The 24,601-nt window shown below is 38.1% G+C and overlaps 6 protein-coding genes and 1 non-coding gene across 11 annotated transcripts; 3 read left to right on the top strand and 4 right to left on the bottom strand.

The window, feature by feature from the left end:
- Window positions 1-744: 744 nt before the first annotated feature.
- LOC110756781 (uncharacterized) lies at window positions 745-3,519 on the top strand. 2 transcript variants are annotated; one of them, XM_021958248.2, is made up of 2 exons: window positions 745-1,151; window positions 2,028-3,519. In XM_021958248.2, exons 1-2 carry the CDS (start codon window positions 1,089-1,091, stop codon window positions 3,123-3,125), a joined length of 1,161 nt encoding a protein of 386 aa, XP_021813940.1. In that variant the 5' UTR covers window positions 745-1,088; the 3' UTR covers window positions 3,126-3,519. The 2 variants fall into 2 exon arrangements, with proteins under 2 accessions (XP_021813940.1, XP_021813933.1); XM_021958241.2 differs by having other exon boundaries at window positions 2,025-3,519.
- A 1,919-nt stretch (window positions 3,520-5,438) lies between these two features.
- On the bottom strand, window positions 5,439-9,513 carry LOC110756597 (RNA-binding CRS1 / YhbY (CRM) domain protein). The gene is made up of 4 exons (XM_021958044.2): window positions 9,326-9,513; window positions 8,496-8,796; window positions 7,485-7,886; window positions 5,439-6,888 (listed from the first exon to the last, which is right to left on the bottom strand). Exons 1-4 carry the CDS (start codon window positions 9,397-9,399, stop codon window positions 5,641-5,643), a joined length of 2,025 nt encoding a protein of 674 aa, XP_021813736.2. The 5' UTR covers window positions 9,400-9,513; the 3' UTR covers window positions 5,439-5,640.
- Window positions 9,514-9,904: 391 nt separating this feature from the next.
- NAC085 (NAC domain containing protein 85) lies at window positions 9,905-13,651 on the bottom strand. 3 transcript variants are annotated; one of them, XM_021957246.2, is made up of 6 exons: window positions 13,480-13,651; window positions 12,564-12,696; window positions 12,013-12,199; window positions 11,213-11,706; window positions 10,635-10,928; window positions 9,905-10,547 (listed from the first exon to the last, which is right to left on the bottom strand). In XM_021957246.2, exons 1-6 carry the CDS (start codon window positions 13,485-13,487, stop codon window positions 10,494-10,496), a joined length of 1,170 nt encoding a protein of 389 aa, XP_021812938.1. In that variant the 5' UTR covers window positions 13,488-13,651; the 3' UTR covers window positions 9,905-10,493. The 3 variants fall into 3 exon arrangements, with proteins under 3 accessions (XP_021812938.1, XP_021812946.1, XP_088107048.1); XM_021957254.2 differs by lacking the exon at window positions 13,480-13,651 and adding an exon at window positions 13,065-13,419; XM_088250922.1 differs by lacking the exon at window positions 13,480-13,651 and adding an exon at window positions 12,870-13,052.
- A 479-nt stretch (window positions 13,652-14,130) lies between these two features.
- On the top strand, window positions 14,131-14,202 carry TRNAD-GUC (transfer RNA aspartic acid (anticodon GUC)). Its single transcript has one exon. It is a non-coding gene; the product is annotated as a tRNA-Asp (tRNA).
- Window positions 14,203-14,317: 115 nt separating this feature from the next.
- LOC110756369 (serine/threonine-protein kinase STY13) lies at window positions 14,318-17,873 on the bottom strand. Of its 2 annotated transcripts, none has more exons than XM_021957789.2 (6): window positions 17,081-17,873; window positions 16,250-16,382; window positions 15,967-16,162; window positions 15,437-15,561; window positions 15,166-15,324; window positions 14,318-15,091 (listed from the first exon to the last, which is right to left on the bottom strand). In XM_021957789.2, exons 1-6 carry the CDS (start codon window positions 17,209-17,211, stop codon window positions 14,777-14,779), a joined length of 1,059 nt encoding a protein of 352 aa, XP_021813481.2. In that variant the 5' UTR covers window positions 17,212-17,873; the 3' UTR covers window positions 14,318-14,776. The 2 variants fall into 2 exon arrangements, with proteins under 2 accessions (XP_021813481.2, XP_088107050.1); XM_088250924.1 differs by lacking the exon at window positions 17,081-17,873 and adding an exon at window positions 16,567-17,046.
- Window positions 17,874-18,873: 1,000 nt separating this feature from the next.
- On the bottom strand, window positions 18,874-21,375 carry LOC110755827 (S-adenosyl-L-methionine-dependent methyltransferases superfamily protein). The gene is made up of 9 exons (XM_021957117.2): window positions 21,076-21,375; window positions 20,883-20,944; window positions 20,462-20,513; window positions 20,187-20,301; window positions 19,960-20,054; window positions 19,682-19,788; window positions 19,482-19,596; window positions 19,362-19,406; window positions 18,874-19,245 (listed from the first exon to the last, which is right to left on the bottom strand). The coding sequence occupies exons 1-9, from the start codon at window positions 21,286-21,288 to the stop codon at window positions 19,174-19,176; spliced, it is 876 nt and encodes a 291-aa protein (XP_021812809.1). The 5' UTR covers window positions 21,289-21,375; the 3' UTR covers window positions 18,874-19,173.
- A 1,997-nt stretch (window positions 21,376-23,372) lies between these two features.
- Window positions 23,373-24,483, top strand: LOC110756755 (chalcone isomerase-like protein 1). The gene is made up of 5 exons (XM_088250721.1): window positions 23,373-23,447; window positions 23,560-23,701; window positions 23,778-24,021; window positions 24,120-24,211; window positions 24,311-24,483. The coding sequence occupies exons 1-5, from the start codon at window positions 23,373-23,375 to the stop codon at window positions 24,442-24,444; spliced, it is 687 nt and encodes a 228-aa protein (XP_088106847.1). The 3' UTR covers window positions 24,445-24,483.
- The last annotated feature ends 118 nt before the right edge of the window (window positions 24,484-24,601 follow it).

Raw genomic sequence — 24,601 nt, 5'->3', positions numbered from 1 at the left:
CAAGAGTCAAATAATGGATGCATTGACCAAGTCAAATGGCGCGTAGTTAATATGCAAGTGCAAATGACCATTATACCCTCAATCATTGTAAAAACCTAAAAACCCAAGTAAATTATATGATATAACTCGTCCACGTGCTATAATACAAGCCGAAATTTATTAGTATTGTACCCTAAATGTACGAAATCTTAATCATGTTATTCACCTATATTATAACACGTGATTATATCCCAATAATATAACACATGAATGAATGAACTATTAACCATATCGTACATGTATATCATATTCTAATACCATACAATAAACTTGTCTGTAAAGTTGTAAACCAGCAAGCAAAGTGATTGGAGTCACTGAAGTGGAGGCCAAACTTGGAAACACTGCGTAGCACATCCCACTAATTTACCATGAATTTAGTTTAATCAATCATCGTCGTAAAGAGAGGCAGCCGAACAACATCAACAAAACGAAATCAACGGCTCCTTGTAATATGTTCGCAACTGCCATTCATTACAGATAAGCACCGGGTGAAGAATTCTACTACAACCAATTCTATTCTGTCACTCATCATCCTCACTCATACACCGTCAAATAACAAAAAGATTCTCATCCAACGGCCAACAGAAAGTCATACCGTGTGGGCCTGAACAGGTAACCCACCCCGGGTATTTGGAAATTACAATTATTTTTTGTGGAAAAAGGTAAAGAGGAATTGTTTTATTTTGTGTTGGGGGTTAAGAAGGATACATTTTATATTTGGGTTTTATTTATTTTTCTCTCTGTGTCACTTCCAGTTTTTGGAATTGGGGGGTATCTGGCGAAAGAGCGAAAAAACCACCAAACGGCTATAATTGGCGTTACGGATTTTCGTAGGACAATAGAGAGACAGAGAAGCTCTATTTAAGATCGTTGTTTTTCGTTTCTCGTTTGCCAAATTTTCACACAAAAAATTAAATTAAAAATTTGGCCTTTCGGGTTCGAGTTCTTCATCTGGGTCTGAAGGATCTGATGGTGCCGAGTTTTTGAGAGAGGAGAGGCTTTAGAACAAGGGGCTTGTTGGGCATTCCCTTTTCTTATTATTCGTCATCATGTCTGACGGATATTACAGTTCGAAAAAGACTGATGATATCTGCGACGATGTTTGTGGCCAGGTAATTTTTCATATTTTTCTCTTCAATTTAATTTTGAGTATAATAAAAGTTTGCCATTTTTCTTCAACTTCGAGTTTGGGTTTCTGAGTATTTGGTAATGGGTGCGGTGGGTTTTCATGTGTTTGGGATTAAGCGAACTTGGATTTTTTTTTCTATTTTTTTTTTTCTTTTCACTCCATGTTTTTTCCTCTCTGTGATTTTAAATACCATTTTGAAGTTTTGATTAATGGGTTCCTTGTATTTTAATCTGTGAGATTTTGAAATTTTATGTTTTTTAATTTTATTTTCCTATAGCAACGAATAAGAAAAGGGTTGCCAAACCCAATGGTTTTGCGGCGTTGAAAATAAAGATATGGATTTTGTATTTGAGTCATTTATGTCTTAAATTTTTCTGGGGTTCTCTGGTTTTTTTTTTTCTCCTTCTTCTCTACTCTTAGTTTTCAGTTGTCATTATGGGGCGTGTTCTTTTGTGTAATGGTCTTATGATTACTAATAAAGTTTTGGATATTCCCCTAATTTTTTGGTAACCATTTTAGTTACTGAAATTATATTTTTCCATTTTTATGTTCTTGTAAAATCCTTTCTAGGTCTGAAGGGTATATGACATTGTCAAGAAGTGCTAATTTGTACAGGGTCTAAAATGCATTATTAGAAATATATCGTTAATGTTTATGAGATATTTTTTTTCTTCTTCTTTCTAGAATTTCTGTTCCTGAATTTCTTTACAGCATCTACATATGCTCTAATAAGAAGATTGTTTTTCCTGCACCCTAATATTCTCCTGCAATTTAATGATATAAAACAAAGTTACTGAAAAGACTTTTGAGTATATGTAATCTGGGTATCTTAGAACGTTTTCATTTTCATCCACAGCAGGGCTCACAAGCAGCATTGAGCATGTCTAGACTCCGATGCATTTTGCGAGGCTTGGATTTCAAGACTTACATTTTCCTGTTTACGGTTGTTCCATTGGGCATATTTGGCATATATTTACATGGGCAGAAGATCTCGTATTTTCTAAGACCGCTTTGGGAATCTCCTCCAAAGCCTTTCATTGATATCCCGCACTACTATCATCAGAACGTGTCAATGGAGACTCTTTGCAGACTTCATGGGTGGAAGATTCGTGAATCACCGAGACGAGTTTATGATGCAGTTCTTTTCAGTAATGAAGTAGACATGCTTACAATCCGATGGAATGAATTATATCCATATGTGACACAGTTTGTTCTCCTTGAATCGAACTCAACGTTTACTGGCTTGCCGAAGCCATTGATTTTCGCAAGAAACCGGGACAAGTTTACGTTTGTTGAACCCCGGCTAACTTATGTTACAACTGGAGGAAGATTTAAGAAAGGGGAAAACCCATTTTATGAGGAGGCATATCAGAGGGTGGCACTTGACCAGCTTCTTCGAGTAGCTGGTATAGAAGATGATGACCTCCTGATAATGTCTGATGTTGATGAGATTCCGAGTGCCCACACAATTGATCTATTGAGGTGGTGTGATGACACCCCTCCCGTCGTCCATCTTGGGCTGAAGAATTACTTGTATTCTTTTGAGTATTATGTAGATGACAAGAGCTGGAGAGCATCAGTTCACAGGTACCAGACTGGTAATACTACCTATGCACACTTTCGACAGAGCAACTACCTTTTGTCTGATGCAGGGTGGCATTGTAGCTTTTGTTTCCGCCATATCAGTGAGTTCATATTCAAGATGAAAGCTTACAGCCACTATGATCGGGTACGGTTCTCTCATTATTTGAACCCAAAAAGGATTCAGGATGTAATATGTAAAGGGGCTGACCTATTTGACATGCTTCCTGAGGAGTACACATTTAAGGAGATCATTGGGAAGATGGGACCTATTCCTAGATCTTACTCAGCCGTTCATCTTCCTGCATTTATACTGAACAATGCTGAGAAGTACAAGTACCTATTGCCTGGAAACTGCAAGAGGGAAAATGGCTGAGTCTTGAAGGCTAAGGGTGCCTTGTTCAAACAGTAGGACAGGCATATTGCTGATAGAACTCTTGTGAATTGGGCCGAATAGTGATCTATTGGAAAATTGACGGCGATGGTGTTGCAGCGATACAAACATACCTTTTCCAAAAGATTCTAGGTCATTGTTAGAGAGTGGCTGAGAAGAAACAGGATTTCGTCCTGCCAATTAATGGGAGATTATGTATATTTCCTATTTATTGGGTTTCTTCCCATGTGGAGGCATATCAATTTTAAAGTGGGGATTTTTCTATTAGGGGGAGCTTTGGTGAGCTTATGTACCCACCTCTTGTTGATATGACATAATCCCAAATGCATGAGTAAAAATGACATTTCCCAGGCTTTTCTTTAATGGGAATTTGCGATTTCTCGGACTAATTTATATTCTTTACTCTTGAACATCTTTCATTCTGTCATCAGATTGCTCATGGATTTTCCATTGTTTAATCTGTTTACGTGATATTGTTGCGCAAGTCCTCCCTTTATCTTTCTGGTTTCCCTTTTATCTCTGTACACTGGGGTTAACTTGAGGCACTATATACTCAAATAGTGCCTTGTAACCTTGATGCTGAGGTTTGGTCAGGATTCCCCACTAAGTGCCCCATTTGTCAACACTCAGTTTTATTATCTGGTTTGACTCTTGGTTGTTGCTTATCTATCTATCTCGTCTTGTCTGCTGCTGCTGCTGAGTGAGTCAATTTTTGTGATATCACTTTGTTGCGTTTTGAAAATTCCAAGAGCAAGTGTTGCAGCCGAGAGCAATTCTTTGTCATTCTGACCCCCTTTTTCTTCCCCCAACCCCCCCGCCCCCTCTTTTTTTTTTCTTTCGGGCTGGACTTAATATTTGAATATTGAGCAGCATATTATATTAAGTTCGCTGGCTTTTCAGTATATTTTTATGATCTTTAACGATGACGTCCCTCCCAGTCTTTTTCCAAGTTCACAAGCGATCGCTATCAGCATTCTTTTTTTCAAACTCAAGTAGCTTTCTCTATAAAAAAAAAAGAAAAAAAAAGAAGCAAAACCCAAAACTATCAGGTAAAAAGAAATTCTGGGTCCAAATAAAAGAGAAGATTGTCTTGGTCAGTGACTCGGTATGTCAATTCACTTCCTTGGCTCTCAAGCAGCTTATATCAAACACTAGGGTTTTCTTTTCTTTAGAGAATTATTGGTTCCAAAAATCACTTGGATATATAGGCATGGGGGCATTGGCAAAAATTACTCAAACCTACAATCTCTCTGTTTTAGGTGCAACTTGCAAGGGCACATGGTGGTTGAAACTTGAACACATCACATAAGCGATAGGATAATTCCAAATCTCATCTCATTTTGCGGACCTTCCCAGAAAGTTCTGCTAAACTTGTCCAACCTCCCTGACAACTAGGTTATGACTAGTGAAAGTGAGATCAAATGTACCCAATAATTTAGTGCCTGCCTTCTCGTCCACTGCACACTATATATGTATATCTATAATCTCACTTGGCCTTATTGGCATATACATTTTATGCTTTGTCCTTTGACCAGTTTATGATCATTTTATATGCTTCACTTGAGAGTCTTCTTACATTATATAACAATTTTTAGAAAAGTTTGGGAAACAACTCCTCCTTAAAGAAAAAATCCAGTTATTATTTGACTCTGACCACAAGACGTCGTTCTTATCAGGATTGAACCCCACGCACAACTCATTTTGCAGAAAACTCTTCAGACCCAAATATAAAAAAAGGGAATTTTGAACCCATCTCTTCCAGGAGGTTAATTTCCTTTTAATATTTTTAACACTTCAGAAGAATTCAGAATAAGGGTTGTATTTGTTGAACCGAAGACGGAAAATAGATGAAAAAAAAAACCATAAACCCCCTTAAAAGACAGATAGATGGTTGAGAAGTATGAACTTAGTTCCAAAGACATACTTCCAATATTCTCTTTTGACTTTCAATTAATCTTCAGGATTTCTGAGTGTTAATGGAATTCGTTGGTGGGTGGACACCCACATGACTTACTTGGTGCGTGATGAGTTGACTTGGTGTGTGATATCTTCTCTCTCTTTCCCCGTCCTCAGGTACAAACTGCACATTCACTTGACTTGGTCATTGGGCAAGTCAATATTACCAAGTCAATATTTTTTTAAATGAAAAACATCCAATTTCTCTTGGGAATTTTTTGTTCATTATTACGTGTTGGAGACGTAGACTCTTTCTTGTACGATGACACTGATTGGTAAACCAACGCCGACCAGTTTAAAATTGTTGCCCAAGTGAGAAATATATGCAATAATACTATATAATTTAAATATAAACCTTTATTAAAATAATCAAAAAAGAAAAAGGACATGCAAGAGCATAGTATGTGGTGCATGATCTTCCATATTTATGGATCCTCCTATTGCCACTTTCAAATGGGCTTCTTGCAATCGTTGGTTGAACAATGGGAACCCCCCTTACAGGTATTGGGCTTGAAATGCAGCCCTGCAATCATCGGTTTAATCAATCACTGTCCCAATCTTCATCCAACTCTTTTGTTGTTCTTGTGCTTTTATTAGTATCCTTCACTTTCTTCTCTACTCTCCTTACTTGATAATCCTCTTCGTCACTACTCTTGTAATTGTATCTCCCTGCTGTTGGTGCTCCTACATCTTCCACAGCCTCTAATTCCCATATTGCACTTTCAGAAGCACCAAATGTATTCTCCGACACGACATCCTCCTCAACCAACTTTCTTCTCACGTTAACATCACCATTTCTTTTCAAATAATCATTGTTATCGGCCCTGCCAATCCTATGATGCTTCCCCTGTGCATTTCTTGATACCTCAAACTTGTCGTGAGCTTTGTCCAAATCGTTTGCCAATTTCTTCCTTTCTCCCCTCATGTAACTTAAGCCCTCTTCTTCATCACTGCTGCTTCGGAAATCATAATTCACTGCTCTTGATGCATTAGAGTCATGTTCTTCCTCAGAATCGGATTTCCACATCACAGTATCAAGATCGCTGAGCATATTTTCTGATTCAGTACCTTCGTCCACTATAATCTTTCTACTGCTAGCTTTTGTATTATTAGCTTCGCGATTTTTCTTAAAGCGTTCATCATTCTTGGCCCTGCCAAACTTATCTTGCTTCCCTCTGTCTCTTGTAGATACCTTGAACTTCTCAGGTTTTCCATCAGATTCATCAGCATCACTGTCGAGAACACTAGCATCCACAACATTACTAGAATCGCTTTCCTCTTCATCATCTTCATAATCACTATCATTCGGCCTCTGCTTGCCATGTGTATCCCTCCAACCCCTTGCCCTGGCGGTCCCATCGTCAGAGTCGTCATTTTCAACGTCTTCAGATCTTCTGTATCTCCCACCAAATTGTTCTTTGTTCCAATACCTTAGTCTGGTTTGTTCTTCTTTCTCAGCTGCTTCCTCAGCAGCCCACTCTCGTTCCGCTGCATCCTCAATCTCAGCTATGAATTTGTCTAACTCCTCCTCCTCCTCCTCATCAGGAGGGTCAGAATGTTTCAATTTATTATCAGGCTCTGCTGCTGACAGTTTGTCCCCACGGAAGACATAAGGACTTCCGTCCTTCTGATCAATTGCATTAAAGAATGAGGAAGCTACTCTCTGGATGCTTGCAATGGCAACTGGATCCTCAGGATTAACACCACTTCGGCGGAGCTCCTGTTCTATCTTCTTTATGTTAAGCTTCTGAGATTCAAGAGCTTGTTCAAATCTAGCCTTGAATAATGCCTGCATGTAAAGATGCAGAAGTTAATAATCCATTTTGATTGCCTTATCCTTCAGTAGTACTTAATTGAGGTACCATAACAGGTTTTAAATTAATTTACTTTATCTCAGTGGAATGAGTTTGTAGTCTAAAAGTTTGAAGTAACTAGAACATATAAAAACAAACATAAGGAAAAAAGTAGTCTAACATCTATATATAGAAACCCGTACACAATGCTCATGCAAAGACAATTCCATTTCCATCCACTCAAAACCCAAAAGTGGTTAGCCATCATTGCATGGTCTCAGTATCCGCTCAACTGAAGGGGATCTAAGTGCAATTCAAAGGATGAATTCTTATTTTTTTTTCTTTGGTATCAAGAGGAGGGACTGGGGTAGATCAAATCCATGGTAGGTTAAAAATTTCTGGGTTTTTAAAAATCTGGCTAACAAGGACATATCCTGGCAGATCTGTTCTCTGTGGCGAGAAGCATCACAACTAACAGAGCAATATGGTCAACCATGTTTGTTCCTTAAGCTACATATATAATTGTTTCTCCCAGAAAATGCAAGCTGAGATAATCAGAATATTATAAAGGGACACGCTTATTTTTACTCACCTTCCTTTTTGTAAGGGTATTGAAAGGAATCAAATTTTTGGGCTGGCGGTAATTTCTTCCACGAAACATGATGATTGTTTTCACATTATGTATGTTTATCACAACTCCACCACTCAGTCTTGCAAGCATAGTTGCCATTTCCTTGATTTTCTCTTTGGGGAAGTTATCACAACAAACTTGTACAGTCTCGTGAAACTTCCAGTGCAGATGCATATTCTGGACAACTCCTCCAAAGACCCCACGAACACCAACAGGAACATAATTTTTATTTCTGAAGCCAATCTTCTTAAATGCCTGAAGCTGCTCGAGGGTTAATAGCTCAGGGTCATGCCGGGGTGCTGGAAGATCTGGAAGCTCGTATTTTTTCAGCTTCTGTAGTAGCAATGCCACTTTCCTCTTAGCCTGCATAATTCACACATTCGATATAGTTATCTGATGAATGTGATACATCAAAAAGGTGATATAGTAAGCCAGGAATAAAGGAACGGAAACTTCAATACTACTTAAAGAAATAAACTAGTGGAAGTAATACTTCCTGAGTATTACATTAGTCCCTACTTAAGCATCTGACTTGAAATTTGCTAAGCATAAGAATCCTTTGACTCTTGTTTACTTTGATAACCTAACCTCTATTGCCTATTAATTCCAACAGAAGTATTGCTGCACTCTTAACATCCTAAAGTTTTCAAAACAATATTTAAAATACAATTAATACTGGTTATCAAAGCTCCGACTAGATTGAAATATTTGAAATGACCCCATTATTTTCTTTTAGCTTACGAAGAGCATCATTTACATCTTCTACGAAAGAAAAAAAGCCATAACAAAACCAGTCAATTACAGCCATTTTTGTATATCTCGACTTGCAACACTTTAAACCAATTTAGAATGACCAATAATGTCGCAAAAAATAAGAAGCTGATAGCTGCAAACCAGAATTTGAAATAGAGGAGACAGATTTCTCAACCCACATGATATTTAACAATTAACTAAAAGGGAAAAGTAACATACTCTTTTGAGGTTGTAAATGAGCCTTTCACTTTCCGTCATGAGCTTCTTTTGAAGCTTTTTTGCTCTGCGAACCTCTCTTAGTGTTTTACCAGACTCCTTTTGCATCCGCTTTGCGACTTTGCTTCTCATGCTACTCCCTCTAGATGAGGACCCTCTAGATGTGGACATTGACCGGCACCACCCATCGAAGGGATTGCTCGGTGTAAATGAAGAAAAGAAACAATCTTCACTCGGTTTACTTGGCTGAACTACATTGCTTGAGAGGAGTTTCGCAGAGACATCTCTTAACGAGAAGACATTTCTGTAAACAATTGAAAAAAGAAGCTAAATTAGACAAAATCACCCACCCAACGTAAGAAGGATGCTGAGAATCCGTAGATGAACTGAAGTCAATAAAGAAAATAATATCCTTCTCCATGAATAATTGCTGGTAAGTATTAAAACAAAGGATTTAGATTTTCAAAACTGGTAAGTATTAATACAAAGGATTTAGATTTTCAAAATCAAATGGCTTTTCTGTTGAGGTCTATATGATACCGCAAGTAAAACAAATACGATAGGCTCAACTAGAAAGACTTGCTAGGAAATCAGCTTAGAGTAAATGGGAAAAACCAGAGAAATGATATGAAGGTAGACATTATGATTGGTTGCTGAGAAAATGATACGAAAAGAAATAAAAAGTTGAAATTTTGCATCTTCGATGCTTCACTATCTAGAACAGAAACACAAACACTCAGACTAGGCCCCGAGAAACTATTCCTTCGCTTTCTCAGCAACCAAGCAGAGAGTAAATTGAGAGAGAGAGAGAGAGAGAGAGAGAGAGAGAGTACTTGGAGGGATTGAATTGGAGGAGAGAAGAGGCGGACTTCAAGCAATGCCTGTTGAGGTTCCTCGTAGCGAACATTGATGGCTCAATCAAGCAGCGATGGACCTCAATCACTAATCGAGTACTTTGCTCGTTTCATTCCTTTCTTCCCACTCCAATGGTGACTCAGATTTTCAGGGTTTTAGGTTTTGGGTTTGGGGGTCGGGGCAGTTTGACTAAATTGGGTCTCTTCCCGGGTTTATTTACCAATCTAGCACTGCTTGACAATTTCGGCACATCCATTTATTATTAGTTCCCTAATTACTCTCTTCCCATTATTAAGACAAAATGTTCTTTCTTTGAGCAAACAAGATGTCTAATTGTTTTCTTTATTAAAAGAAAAAAAAATTGCTTTAAAATTTGGTTCATGTTTATATTTGTTACACTATCAATTTATACAGTTTATTCAAACATAATCCATATATATTTTTCTTTTTTTCTGGACTGATCATAGTTTACACCTTTCTAGTTGAGTTCATAAAAGTAGAAGAAGCAGGCAGGACATATAACAGATTACATGGATGAATTAAAATGATACTGAAAATAGAATCAGAAACCGTAGATAATAAATATAAACAATAAGTTCCAAATTACATAATACAACAGAAAATCTTTTTTTTTTTTTTTTTGGGGTTACTACCATGGTTTTCAAGTAGTATGGGAGCATCTCATGAGATGCTTTGACCTATACCATACAAGGAACAAACCACACTGATTACAAAAACCGTCTTAACTTATTCACTAATACACAGCACCAACTGTAATTAATACAACAACCAACCCAACTTAGGCACCTTCAAGGTGCACTAATAACACTAGGAGGAGCCAAGATAACGAGAGGAACACGAATTGTAGGCATAATTTTTGGTTCATCGGTCTGAGCTCTCAATGCTAATCTAAGTAGTAGACAGCTGAATGATTCTGATATATAACTCCATGGCTACATGCCTTGGCACTTCAAAAGCTCGGAGAACTTGCAGAGGGCAAGGGGAAAATCCGTGCATCTCCAAAAGCAAATGAAATTTCCTTGTTGCCATTGAAGAATATGTAGGTAAAAATGCCATTTAAATGGACTCTGGGATTGGACAAAATTGGGAATTCCATGTTATTCCCGGAAGCTCTTCCATCATCGCTCATAACCTGTCTAGCCATCCAAGTAAACTGTCTTGGGAACAAAACTGCAAATCCTGCATCATATAAATGGGAGTTTTAGATACAATATTTCTTCAGAAAACTAACAAAGCAGATGAAGAAATAGTAAGCAGGAAGCTTACAGCAAGCTGGAAATCTGGTGGAGTACCAAGATCAATGTTCTCAAAGTCACCAATTCCACATGATGTGCTGCTATTTCCAGTCACCCCGTATATATTGCTTGGAAAGTCAGTGCTAGATATGCGATCCGCGAACGAACCATTTAGAAGAGTGGAAGAATCAAAAGTCTCCTTGCATAACAAGGTGTCCTCCAAGCAATCTAAATCACAGTTTTCATCAGCCTGAGATTCGCCTGCCAACCAGTTATTGTCCCCTATATTGTCCTCAAACTGAGTACCAGGCACCAGCTCTGCTTCCTATTCCACAAAATAGATTTGTAAGGATCCAACACACTAAAGGGTTTTAGGAAAAAAGCAAAAATTGTAAAGTTCCATCTTACTTTCCACAGCTTAGAAGATGGGCTACTTGTCTTGGGTGGAATTTGAAACTAGTTCTATGAGTTGTCATATTCTCTTTTCTGTTTACAGCAGTATGGTTCTTTTTTCTTTTTATAGGCAGGGTCTTGGTAAAAAGTTAACCAATGAGGTATATAAAAGATCACTGACACACAACACAATGATGCATACAAAAGTTGACCAACCTTGGCAGATGAGTGTAACATATCTTCATCAGGAACATCATCACACCCAACAGAGTTCCCTGGTCTGGGTGGATTTGGAGCACTTGTTATGGGGGTCCTTGGACTAGTTCCAAGTGCATTGACATCGTCTTCAATGACCAAATTGTTGTCATTCGTTTCTGACTGCTTATGCTGTTGGTAGAATATCTTTGAAACCACATATTCACCTTCTTTCTCACCATCTTCAGTTCCCAGGTGATACTGATGCATCACCCAGTTAGACTTATCTGCTTTGGAACCTTTCTTTGAACTTTTGTATAGGACCATGATCTTCTTACAGCCCTTCTGAACTCCATTTTCCATTATAGGCTTGGTCTTACCTGTTTTGTGCCAGCGGACATGCTCTGCAGCCAAGCTCCGATGACAGTCAACCTTGCGGCGCTTCCGGTGACCAGTAGCATATGCATTAATTGTTTTATGGAAGAAATGGAAGCTGCTTCCATCATTCTTTGAACCTGAAACAAAACCGAGTACAATGATCTTAACCATAGTTCAATTGATTCTAGTTTTATGAATATGCGCCTAAACCAAATAAGTTTTCCATACATAATGAAATTTGAAACTTATAAGAGAAGCACAATGTATGAGAACAAAGAGTGTTACACTCATTAAGTTCCATCCTTTACACAAAAGAGGGAAGAAAACGTTCCAAGTATACATTCAATTTGGTCCAGTTGTCAGTTGATAACATTTTTCAGTACCAGGACCAGTGTAAAGATGAGAACATGGAATCAGAAATGTGAAGCTTGGCAGCTCCTTACCAGGAAGGTTTGCTGGATGATCGTAGTAAATTCCATTGTCCCCATCAAGTGTTGGGATGAACTCATCGATAAACATGTGCGGTTTTGAGTTTCCAACACCACACTTAGCTGCCAAGTGTTCTAGGAGTTCAGCATCAGATGGATCGAACTTCACACCAGCTGGCAAGCCAGGCCATTCTGATAAAACCTACACAAGCGGAGTTCCAGAAGATACACTTTCAAGAGAACGGAACCGCATGCATCAATAGGTGTCCAATCACTTCAATAAATAAAAGCTTACACCTTTGCCTATAAACTTATGCTCAAAGCAATTTCTAATTTATTGAAAAATGAAATTCAGATGAAATTCATTGTTAAAAGAAATGGTACTTGAAAGAGATTTTTGGAGATATAGGATTGTCTGTTTTGATATGAAAAACAACAAATTCAGACTACAGAGTCATCCTTTCATGCATGCTTAGTCTTGTAATCCCAGCAAGATAATCATATTTAAAGAAGAAAAAAACAAGATAATCATTTGAATACTGAATAGAACTGAAATTCCAGCTTACATCACTGTTATCTATAACAAAATGGCAATTTGGGCAATCACGATTCGCCCCACAGTCTTTGATTTGATAAGCAGACGATCGAGCAGCATTTTTCACTTTGTTTGCCAGTCCTCTGCTGTTAATCAGCCAAGCCCTACAAAAACAATAAATATGCTGTGAGCCAAAAATTTCATAACAGGAACCATTTTTAGCTAGAAAGCTAAAGAAGCTGTGACCAACACTTAAAAAGCTTTTCAAAATGCAAGCTTTAAATGAAAGATTTAGTTAGAAACTTTCTACATCATCCACTCCAGAGTAGAAAACAACCTTAAATTCATCCCCAAACTTTCTACATCGTCCATTACACTTAAAAAGGTGAAAAAGGAGAAAGCTGATATGCGTCTCTCAGAAAAGGAAAAAAAAAACCCAAATTCAGATGAAAAATGAACAAAACCACTGAATCAAGCGTCTGCATATGTCATATTTCATTCGACAATAAAAATGTTTCCTTTTTTACCGTACATTAGAGAAAAAAAGACACTTGACACGAGCACATCTATCTCAAATCAGGAAACTCCCATGAAGTAAAAATCTAGACGGAGATAGAAAGAATCTTCCTCTCAAATGGGTTTCCCTTAAAATCGCCACAAATTAAACCCAGGCGCTAAATTTCAGTCCAAACCCAGCATTTGAACACTTAAAAAGAAAACAAACTGCGGCACCGTCTTTTTATCCGAACCAAACCCAGAAACTAAAACCCAGAGAGAAAAGGAAGAAAGACAGAAGATCACATAGGTTGAAGAATATGGATATTTTCGTATTGAGGTTTCTCAGTCTCCAATCAAGAATGTGAAGAAAACAAAAGCCTAAAATTCGTTCATTTTATTAAATTATATATCCGTTTATATTCTCCTCAGTCTGAGTCGAGGGCTCTAACCTTGCCATTTCTTCGAAGTTGTAGACGATGTTACAACGAAGCACATTAAGAAAGAGAGAGAGAGAGAGAGGAAAGAGAGATAGAGAACAAAAAATAGAGCTTTGTGTGTTTTTATAGCAAAACCCCAACCCCTTCTCCACCGGACTAAGTTAAAGTGGAGGAGAGAGAGTGTGCGAGCGGGAAAACCCAGCTTCGGAGCCGATGAGCCGTTGGTAGGAGGCTTGGAGACCGAGCCTCAGCTTCGGGTGTAGAATCTTTCGTTGCCGAGGCCTTCCGCTGTGGAGCTTTCTTGCGGAAGGGGTATACTGGTAGGGACCACGGTTGACTGAAGCGGTTCCGAGGCTTTGGCTCGGTCAACGAAGCTGAGTTTCTTGTCGAGTAAATGGCCAGCTTCCGGAGCTTCGAAAACCGTGTAAAGTGCCATTATGGTAAATTTGTGTCGGATATCATGACAGGACTACCGTGCTCCCCAAGCTAAACAAGGAAACGTTTTGGGACTTTTGTGAATTGGCTCTTTTGCCCCTATTCTTAATTCCAGTAATGACTACATTCGATGTGACTCTTTGTCTTTTCGTTCGTTCGAATAATGTTTATGTGGCAAGCCTCTTGATGGGGATATGTATAATATTAACAAAACCCTAACATCAACATGTCGTTGTAGTATAGTGGTAAGTATTCCCGCCTGTCACCCGGGTGACCCGGGTTCGATCCCCGGCAACGGCGCTCTTACTGTATTTTGTAAGACTTTTATTTTATGACGGAGAGCGCTTGGCTTTGCCCTTGATTAAAGACTGATGATATCATGATATCAATTTGTTTAGGTGTGAAACAAAACAAATTTCAACACAAAGATCTCACATAATCATTTCAACACAAATATCTCACATAATCATTTCAACAAGAAGAAAAGGCAACAAAAATACATTATTTGTTACAGAGTTTGACCTCAATGTCAACGGTCGTAGAGATTGAGATTATGATATGCTCAAAAGAGATTTCTTGAATAGGAGCAAAAGGCTTTTGGATGAAACCTTCTTTTTACAATGTCACTACATCACAGCAACCCCAACTCCAGAACTCTAAATTCCTTTTGATTTCATCTCCTTCAGACCAAACTAAAGTCAAGGCCTATCCCAACAATTTGACACTAACATCAGATGGTAGGGCAAGGCAGCTTCCTTTGGCAAACTTACCCCCTAAGACTAGTAGTTTAGTAAAATTTAAGGGCATGATTTTATTAAGCTTTCCTAAGAGTAATATGGGAAACCTCCAAAGCCAAGATTATGGCTTTAGCGGATCAATAACACTGGCTAAAGCAGAAGGAAAAACCTTTAGGCTTCTCTTCCACGTCGGTTTTAGGGGTTTCACCCGAGTCATCGTGCGTAGGCATCAAAGAACTAGTACCAGGCGACTCTGGTGGCAGTACAGCGTTCTCGGATCTGAATATCCGTTGGGGGATAGCAGGTTCCGGTGCTGAAATAGTAGAGAGATAATGCAGCAGCATCTGTATAATTTGGGTAAAGTTGGGCCGATCATTTGGATCCTCTTTCCAACATGAAGTTACGATCAAAGCCAAATCCTCAGGAAGGTTTTCAGCACTGGGCCTCACATTCTGAGACAATTAAGTATAACCTCAGATTATGATGCCAAAGAAGCACTAAGTTATGAATAAGACGATTTTGTTACCTTAAAAGCAGCTGCATATGCTGCCTGTAGATTCGACATGCCTTCAAAAGGCAGCTTATTATGTATGAGTTCCCACAATACAATTGCAAAGCTGTAAGCATCCACCTTATGATTGTAATGCTTCTTCTCTCCATGTCGTAATGTAACTGTGCTGTAAAGCTACCACCAAATAGAAAGGGGGATAATTAGTTTTCTGATACAAAAGGCACACACTCACAACACACACACATAAGAAACAAATTTTGAACTTTACAATGATAAAATACCGTACCTCAGGAGCCATCCACCGATATGTCCCAGTTTCGGCGGTCATCATCTCTGTCAACGACTCTTCTCTTGCTAAGCCAAAATCCGCAAGTTTAACTGTTTTATGGTCTGCGGTCAAGATCAAATTCTCTGGGAAGAGGACAGTACAAAAGTTTGAGATTGTGGAACAAACACAGTTTTTCAGGAATTAATTTTTCCCTACCAATAGTTACATGTCTCTATCCGTTTCCCTAAGGCCATCCATTCATTTAAGCATTAGCATTAGCTGCATCGCAAATACCTATGTGCCTGGGAAGTCAGAATTTACCCAGGGAGGCTGGAAAAGCCAAAGAAATGAGAATTAGGCGAAACAAAGCAATTGCTTTGATCACCCTGAAGTTAATTCTGGTACACAAGCAAGAAGTCTTCAATTACATTGAATACCAAATTATCAGCTACCTAATGCTAAATAAAATAATCATGCTCACAATGGACTTCACTAAACCTTCTTACAGTTAAAGATTAATATGTTAAACAATCAACCAAACCATATACCAGGTTTCAGGTCCCGGTGAATGATTCCATGGGAGTGTAAGCATTCCATAGCACGGGCAATATCAAGTGCAAACCCAACAGCCACACGTATGTCCAAGCACCTTGGCCGCATACTGAACAAGTATTTGCGCAAAGTCCCGCCCAGAAGAAGCTCAGTCACTATGACCATGACAGGTTCTTTGCAGGCACCAATGAACTGGTAATACGCAATTACAGAAGCCCCATCAGATATTGCAAATATGCCGATTTATCATGCAGAAGTACTTATTGAAAATGAGACAACCTTCACTAAATTTTTGTGCTGCACTTTGGACAGCATTGCCACTTCCCTTGCAAACCGTGATTCTCTCTTGGCAATCTCCTCTGGAGTTTCTCCTCTATGAACAATTTTTACAGCAACAGTTTGATTCTTATATCTGGAACAAATAACAACAACAAACCAGCAGATTAAGATCACAACAGAACTTTCACCCAAAAAAAAAAAAAAAAATCACAACAGAACATCATCACTGTGTAATTCAACACTAAAAAACGGCTGTACATCCAATACATTAACCGCCGTCGAGGAAAAAAAATTATATTAAAAAAAAAAAAGAGGACCTGACCCGCCTGGGCGGCCTAGGCGCCTACCCAACGATTAGGGGTAAATTGTGGCGGTTTCCTTCTGCCTAGTGCCTAGGCGGCCGCCTAGGCCGATTTTTCGAACACTTGACAAATATCCCGTAATTGCAGGACACTAAAGCTGGGATTGAGAAAGATGAGAATGCAAAGTTTTGATCTTTAATTATGTTCTAACCCCACTACCCCATCCCACAAAACAGAAGTGAGAAGAGGTACAACCGTAGAACTGAGCTTTGGGAATTGGAGAAACATTTGGGTTTATGAATTTGAGCAGGCCGATCAATTGCACTCAGTGGTGGTGGTGGACCCGTTGGTTGGGGTATCATATAACTTTTGAACTCCAATCAATTTTGCATTTTATATTTGCTCAGGATCTAAACTTTGTGTTTGTGAGCCAAAAAGAAAATTCATATACTAAATAATAAATGGCTGAGCTGAACTTGGAAGATGAGAATCTAGACACAAACACAAACTAGTACTGAGGTTGACTTACTTTCCTTCGTACACTTTGGCATGCGCGCCCTCCCCAATCCTCGGCCCAACAAAAAGGTGCTTTGGATCGATCAGCCACTTGGCATCCAAATTGAAATCCCCAACTGAATAAACCCCATTACCAGATCCCATATTTTCTCTCTAAATTTTTGAAACAAGAGCTGAACCAACTAGCTGCATATACTGACTAACCAAAACAAAGCATACCCTTTTTTTTCTGTTTGTCTCCTACATTTGAAGCAAAGGTGGAAGCATTGGTCAGCTTAAAAATGGAAAAAAACAAAAAGTACTAAAATAAGTATACTTTCTTTGATTGAAGAGGGAGAAAGATAAAGAGAGCTAGATGATAAAACTATAATAAAAGGACATGCTTGGTTCTGTTGTGTAGGGATAGGCCATAATAGCAGGTTTCAGAAAACAGACCCATCCCCAAAATCACGCTTGTAGATCCAATCCAACAAAATCTAATGCCTGCCTTTGTTTGGGAGGCAAAGAATAAAAACCCAGAGGCACCCACCAACAACCCAAGAATTTAAAAATGAAGATTGATGGGAGCTCTGTCAGTAGAGGGGATTATATTTATTATTTTGGGGAATTGGGAAACTGGCAAAGAAACAAGTATGGCAAAGTAGCAAAGCAAATAGACTTAGAGCAGAGGAGAGGAGAGGAGAGAAGGGCTGAAACTGAGAGACCCAGGTTGAGGTTGTGGTTGAGATTTGGAAGTTTGGTGAAGAAGGTGATGGTGGATGGATGGCAGGTAAGTAGGGTTGAGATTAATTTATTAGTCTTCTCCGCGTATGGAATTTACCGTCCTGTCTTCTGGATCCAGAGATAAACTTATGTCTCTGTCGGAGGAGAATAGTGTGCTTCCTTTTCTTCATCTTTTTTCTTCTTTTTTAAAAGAAATAATAATAATAATAAATTATATATACACTACGAATGAATCAAGATGAAAGAGATGCGAGTGAAGGAAAGAAGATTATGTTAATTCATTGAATGATTAATATATCGTCAACATGCAAGTAAAGTAAATAAAGTTGATGAAGGTTTTCGTGTACATGCCATTTGATTTGAGGATTAAGAATGATTAGGAAATAATACAATATAATAATACTACTGCTTCTAGAAAGTACCCTTTCTTTGGTAGCTACTAGCCAAAACTCATCACAATAATTTAAGGCTTACCAATGTCTTATTGGAGAGTAATATTTATTTTGGCGTTTCTGAAACTTGAAGACGACAATATGATGGGTTTAGGGTTAATAAGTTAAGGCAATAGACGTGAATTTTTTGGTCCCAACAATCATATCATATTGAATCGTATTGTGCCACGGCCACAATAGCAAAGATTTTTTCGAGCTCTCCGTTTCATCATTATTACGATGAAAAGTTTATGAAACTTGAACAAATCTAAAATCGATGTACAATGTCGAGTAGGATTAACACAGTGGTCGTGTCCCTCCACCTTCCCCCTGCTTGGCAACCAGAATTGAAACCCAGGGTTTCTTACATCCAAATGTAATAAATAAAAAAATCGATGTACAATAATGGCATCATCACGCCTTTTATAAAATAACCAAAATTTTAAAAAATATATCAATATTTTTAAAATGAAGAAAATAAACTGAATTTATTTTCAACATTGACATCATGATTGTCATCATCATATAGACCTGTAAGCGATATGTAGAAATGAAAGCACATATCACAAAAAATTACCTAAATGCAAATAGGAAGCATTTGACTTGGTTGTATTATCTATCTTAAAAGGGCAAAGCAAGGGAACAGAACATCTTAAACCAAGGAAACAGAGAGAGTATCGGCTGAGTGTTGACAGAGAGTTGCAAATACATGACTATGTGACATCGTCTTCAAAGAGGTTTTGTGGTAACCTCTATTACAGAATTGTTGAAAGGAAAAAAAACAAAATCAAACAAATAGCAGTATCTTGATCAGCTCTTAGAAACTAAAGATGGCTAAAAGAATCGTCAAATTCTACAGTACATGCCAACTGGTTTACAACTTCATCTTCAACCAAAAAAGTATGCAACAAGGACCATGAACTGACTTAGCACAAACATATAGCCTTCCATCTCAGCGGCGCTTATATAAACAAGGTTTCAGCTCAGGCCACTCAACCTCCTTTTTCTTTGAACTTTGCTCCTCCTAGAGAAGAAAAGATGTATGGATTGCTAATAAAAATTCAACCTTATGGGACTTATTTAGAAACATATAATTGAGGTACAAATTGTAGGACTTCATTTGTTCTACCAAAATCTAACCTTTTTCTTGAAGTAAAACAATATAAACATCTTGTTTGAGAAATCCTGCAAACAATACACATTGATTAGCAGAAACAAAATTTATTGACTGATCCGAATGAGAGGAACATAAAAGGATACCTTTGACACAGAGGTCAATCCTAGATCACAGATGGCTTTTGTAAATGTCTTTGGGTCAGCTCCTCCAGTTGTTGAATCAAATCTGCTCTTCACTTCTGCTATCAAAAGCCAACCACTATGGAAAACAATCAATCAGTTGGGCCAGAATATCAGTAGGACAAGAGAATCAAAAGTTCAAAAGAATATAGTGCGCAGCAGACCGTGGCTTAAGAATTCTGTGTGCTTCACGGATGTAACTTGGGAAATTAGTCCCCATCAATGAAAGGCAGAAGACAGCAACATCTACAGATGAAGAGCCAAGTGGAGTCTGCATGTAATTGATGGATAAGTTTAAACTATAATTTCACTTAGATATTAAAAAAACGCAGCTTGGTTGTTTTGACCCTAGAAATACTGTCATCAAATAGTTTAGGAGCCAGAAAATGCAAAAGTATAAAAACCGTATCGCTCAACTTAAAGCTCAAAAGAAAGCACATACATTCGACATGTCACAGGAAATTACTGAAGGATCCTTGGAGATGAGATCAAAGGAGAAGACTTTATTCTTCACATTTTTTGCAAGGCGTGCATCCCCTGGAATACAATGCAAAAAATTACTAAATGTAGCCACCGAATGAATGTCTACAAAGGGTTGACATGTGACACTAAATAAACAATCAGTAAACTTCACTGTAACAGTGAAAATAGAGACAATTAAACTCTCACCACATCCAAAATCAGCCACGACCAGAGAAGGACTGTGATCTTTTAGCCATTTTATGATTATATTAACTGGAAGCTCAGGCCAATGTGACATTTGCTCTTGATATCCTGTATGGTACTGGCCAAGCAAGTAGATAAGTACGTGAAATCTTTAGGCACACTTCATCATCACATATATGAGAGAATGCACAGTAAATGTGGTGGTTGAAAATAAAAGTATGAAGCCCAGAAGGAAGACAGAAGCTCAAAATGAGTTCTTTATTTAGAAGAAATCTTACTGTATCAAACAATGTTGGATCGTCATTGAAATACTCAAGCGCCTCTTTTCCACTAAAAATAGGGAAAATAACATCATGTTTTGTTCAAATTATATTGAAGTCTGCAAAGGTGAAATTTTTTCATACATGGAATTAAGCCAAAAATTCATTGATCTAAGAAATGTGGGATACACTAAAATATATATTTATATAAAGAGACGCTCAATGTGAAATTTTGATAGCATTCGACAATCTAATCACAGCCTTATGTTTCGTTAATTTGCTGAAAAACAATGACAATGGTTATAAAAGTTAGAAATCATAATGAACGATGAGACATCTACTAAACTGAGCTAAGCAACTATTTGGGTTCAGTAGACAAGGCTTCAAATCAGAATTCTAAAGATAAAAAGGACCAGACAAGTAGGGAGTATTAATTTACGTGCAAGTGTAGAGCTTCTCGTTGATCATCCTGAAATGCCCTCCTGACAGCTTCGCTTTCATCTGCATACCAAACCCACCACTCCACTCAATAATTTATCATTTCCCATTAACATCAAAGAAACTAAATAGAATATAAAACACATAATAAAAATTATTTTCACAATTTAATTCCTTTTAGTAAAGATACAGACCTTGGCGAGAAAGCTAGAGGAAATTGAGAGCTGTCCCTGTGATTTTATGCGCTTAGCAGAAGCAGAAGCTTTTGTACTTTCTTCTTTGTCTTCATCGATTCTTTCAGCGGCGAAAGCACTTTCCTTTTCGCTAGAAAGCTTAAGCTTTTCATTCTGAGCTCTGTGGCGAGGCCTCGCCCTTTTCCGTTTTTTGCTTGATTCATTATCATTCATTGCTTATGTTGCGCCTCAAACCCTTCTTCCTCGTTTCTTCTCCTTCTTTCGCAAAAACCCTTGTTCTGCAAATTATGGTTTCGCGCTTTCTTCTGGGCTCATAAAGGAAGATTCAACAAGTCAAGGCCTGTGTTTTCTGACCCAAAAAGAAAAAGGCCTCTGTTTAATGGGCCTAAAAAATCAGGTGAAGGCAGTCACAGGCCCGGCCGAATTAAAAAGCCAAGTTCGGATTCTCCATCAATCTCATCCAGCCAATCCCAAGTTATTAGCAATAAAAAACCTAGGTATAGCCGCGTGGCTAAACTATTTATATTTAAAAAACTGAGTGTAGCCGCGCGGCTATATTATTTATAAAATACTAAACAGGAAAAAATACGTACGTGTTTTATTCAGCACAATTTTGGCAAATTACAACTTAAAAATTCGGCCACAATATAATATTTTAATATAATTTATTTAAACATTGAAAATTTTGTAAAAAATATGTGTATTAAACATGGAAAATATGTACTTACATGTACAATACGAGTATTGTACGTTTGCTTTTTAAAAAAGCGTGAATTTTATCGAGTCTTTAAGACGTGTACAGAACACGAATGTATTATTGAAAAATATGTACGTACATGTATAATAGATTATTAAATTTGAAAGTGGTAAATTCTTTATACGAGAAATAACTATGGAAAAGTAAAAAACTGAAAAGGAGACAATAGAGACTTAGGTATTGGCCTAATAGTAATGAATAATGCTCTAAATTACTCTTATCGATAAATGAAAATCAGGGAAAAAATTTAAAACAAAAAAAGGATCCCAATATATATATATACACACACAGTATAGCCGTTCGGCTATACTATTTTTTTTAAAAAGCAAAAAAATTGGGTATAGCCGACCGGCGATACTAATTTATAAGAAACATTAATAAAACCGGGTATAGCCGAGCGGCTATACAATTTTTTAAAAAATCAGGAAAACCTGAGTATAGCCGCGCGGCTATACGGAAAAGAGAGCCAGCGTGTGGGCGGCCACGTGTCAAAATCTGTATAGCCGGTCGGCTATACTATTTTTAAAAAAAATAAAAAACCGAGTATAGCCGACCGGCTATACTATTTATATATATATAAAAATGGGACCCTCCTAGCGCATACGTGCACGTGTCAAAATAAGTATAGCCGCGCGGCTGTAATATTTTTTAGAATCATTAATAAAACCGAGTATAGCCGCCCGGCGATACTATTTTTAAAAAAGAAATTAGAAAAAACTGCATATAGCAGCGCAGCTATACTATTTGTATTAAAAAAAAAGGGACCCACTTAGCGATAAGGCGCCCACATGTCAAAATAAGTATCGATAATTGGATCATTGCAAATTCTTGGAGTGCAAACGTTGACTGATTGGAGTGCAAATTCTTGGAATGCAAACGTTGAATTACCAAAAAGGAGACAATTCAAAATGGAAGTTCCAGCCTCTGGTTAAACGTTGACTGATTGGTCCAATTTATCTGTTGTTAAAACCAGCGCAAGACAATGAGATATAGAACCAAAATTCAATGCCTTTCAAAATGAGAAAAAAATTGTTGGGACATGGGAATGGAAGCGCAGAAAATAAAAGATCAAGCAATTAGCAATAAGTAAACAAGCAGATCATGAAAGACAGACAAATTTAACGTAGTTCTGCTATGCCAGAACAGCAGCTGCAAAGCTCAATCTGATGGAGGAACAATTCTTCATTACCTCAAAATAAGCCAAAACAGCTCTTTATATGCATGACCCTTAGTCATTTGAGCGGACTGAAATGAAAAACACGCCTAGAAGAACTAAAATACACTTCCCAGCAAACAACCTGCAATAAATTTTTCCCATGACGATTTAAGAATTAAATGAAACCCTTTAATTCTCCAATTAACCAACTACCAACAATGAGCCTTCCTCCATTAAGGAGGGATTTCCCAACACTATCAGTTACTTGCTATATAAAGCCAGCCCTACTGAGTACTGGCTACATTCACTACAAATTTGCAAACCAAGAAACTCCCTCTCTTCTTAGTTTCTTCTTGTGCAAGGTACAACTCTTTCAGTTGAAGAATGGCAGCTATTGTTGGTCTTGGGGATGTCACTGCCAAGGCTGAGATGGTTGAGACTGAACCTAAAATAGACAAGGTAAATGGCATTGAATCCACGTCCTCCAATGGTGAGTCCATCGTGAAGGATAACAGCAAGTGTGAGAATGGCGGGAAGGCTGTTGAAGAGCCCAACAGTGTGAGCAAGGTAGCAACCGGACAGGAGGAGGAGGTGGCACTTGCCCAAGACTGGGGTCTCCTTCCCATTTAAACTGGATGATGGGAAACAGTTGGGTTGTGTTGGTCTGAGGAAGAAATCCATGCTCGGCATGGGCATCAGGATTTATGGATTCGGTATGATTTCTTAATTCAAAGACTTACATAGCTCCAATTCAAAATGTACTCTCCATTTCCATTCTCCAATTTGCAGGGATTTATGCAGACAATGAGAAGCTGAGAGAACTTCTAAAGTTGAAAATTGGGAAGGCCCCAGCAAAACCCACAAAGGAAATGTATCAGTTGGTGATTGACAGTGATGTCGAGATGATGGTCAGGTTAGTGATCGTATTTTCCAGCCTCACCATGAACATGGTAAGAAAGAATTTTGATGAAGGTCTTGGAGCATCAATCAAGAAACTTACTGGTGGCAAGAAGAACGAGGCACTCGCAAATAAGTAGAGTACTAACCCTTACTTATCACTACAGTTACATTTCCACTACTCAGGTACCAGTAAATGCTATCACAAACTCTGTTTTAATCCGTTGCTCATAGGGTAATGGGACAAGCACCAGATGACATTAAGCTAACCTCTGGTTCTGTGATTGAGATTTCTCGGCTTCCGGGAAACATTCTCCAAACCAAAGGTGATAATTCAAATACACTGTTATATGTATTAAAATTGATATCTACACACTTGAGATGACACACAACATTAACAAAAAGCTGAGTGCTTTTGGGTGCAGTGATTGGTGAGTTGGTCAGCAACGTTGAGAGTGAACTCTTGTGCAGGGCCTATGTGAATATGCATCTGGGAGACGATCCCTTTGACAAGGATGCCAAGGAGAAGTTTGGAATGTCCCTGCTTTCACTCTTCTAAGCACAAAAAACATATAAAAGTCTACCACCTAGTGACTGAGAAATTACTCAATAAGGGAAGCAAAGAGAATGTGTTCTTGTTTCTTTCATAGAACTAAAGTTTTTTGAGTTCATATTCCTCTTGTTTTTGTTTATGGTTCCTGGCGAGGAAAATAAAG

The sequence above is a fragment of the Prunus avium genome, chromosome 3 (assembly GCF_965620075.1).
Source record: "Prunus avium chromosome 3, drPruAviu1.hap1.1, whole genome shotgun sequence".
Taxonomy (NCBI): domain Eukaryota; kingdom Viridiplantae; phylum Streptophyta; class Magnoliopsida; order Rosales; family Rosaceae; genus Prunus; species Prunus avium.
The sequence above is the reverse complement of the archived record's forward strand: the minus strand, read 5'-3'. Positions and strand labels throughout refer to the sequence as shown.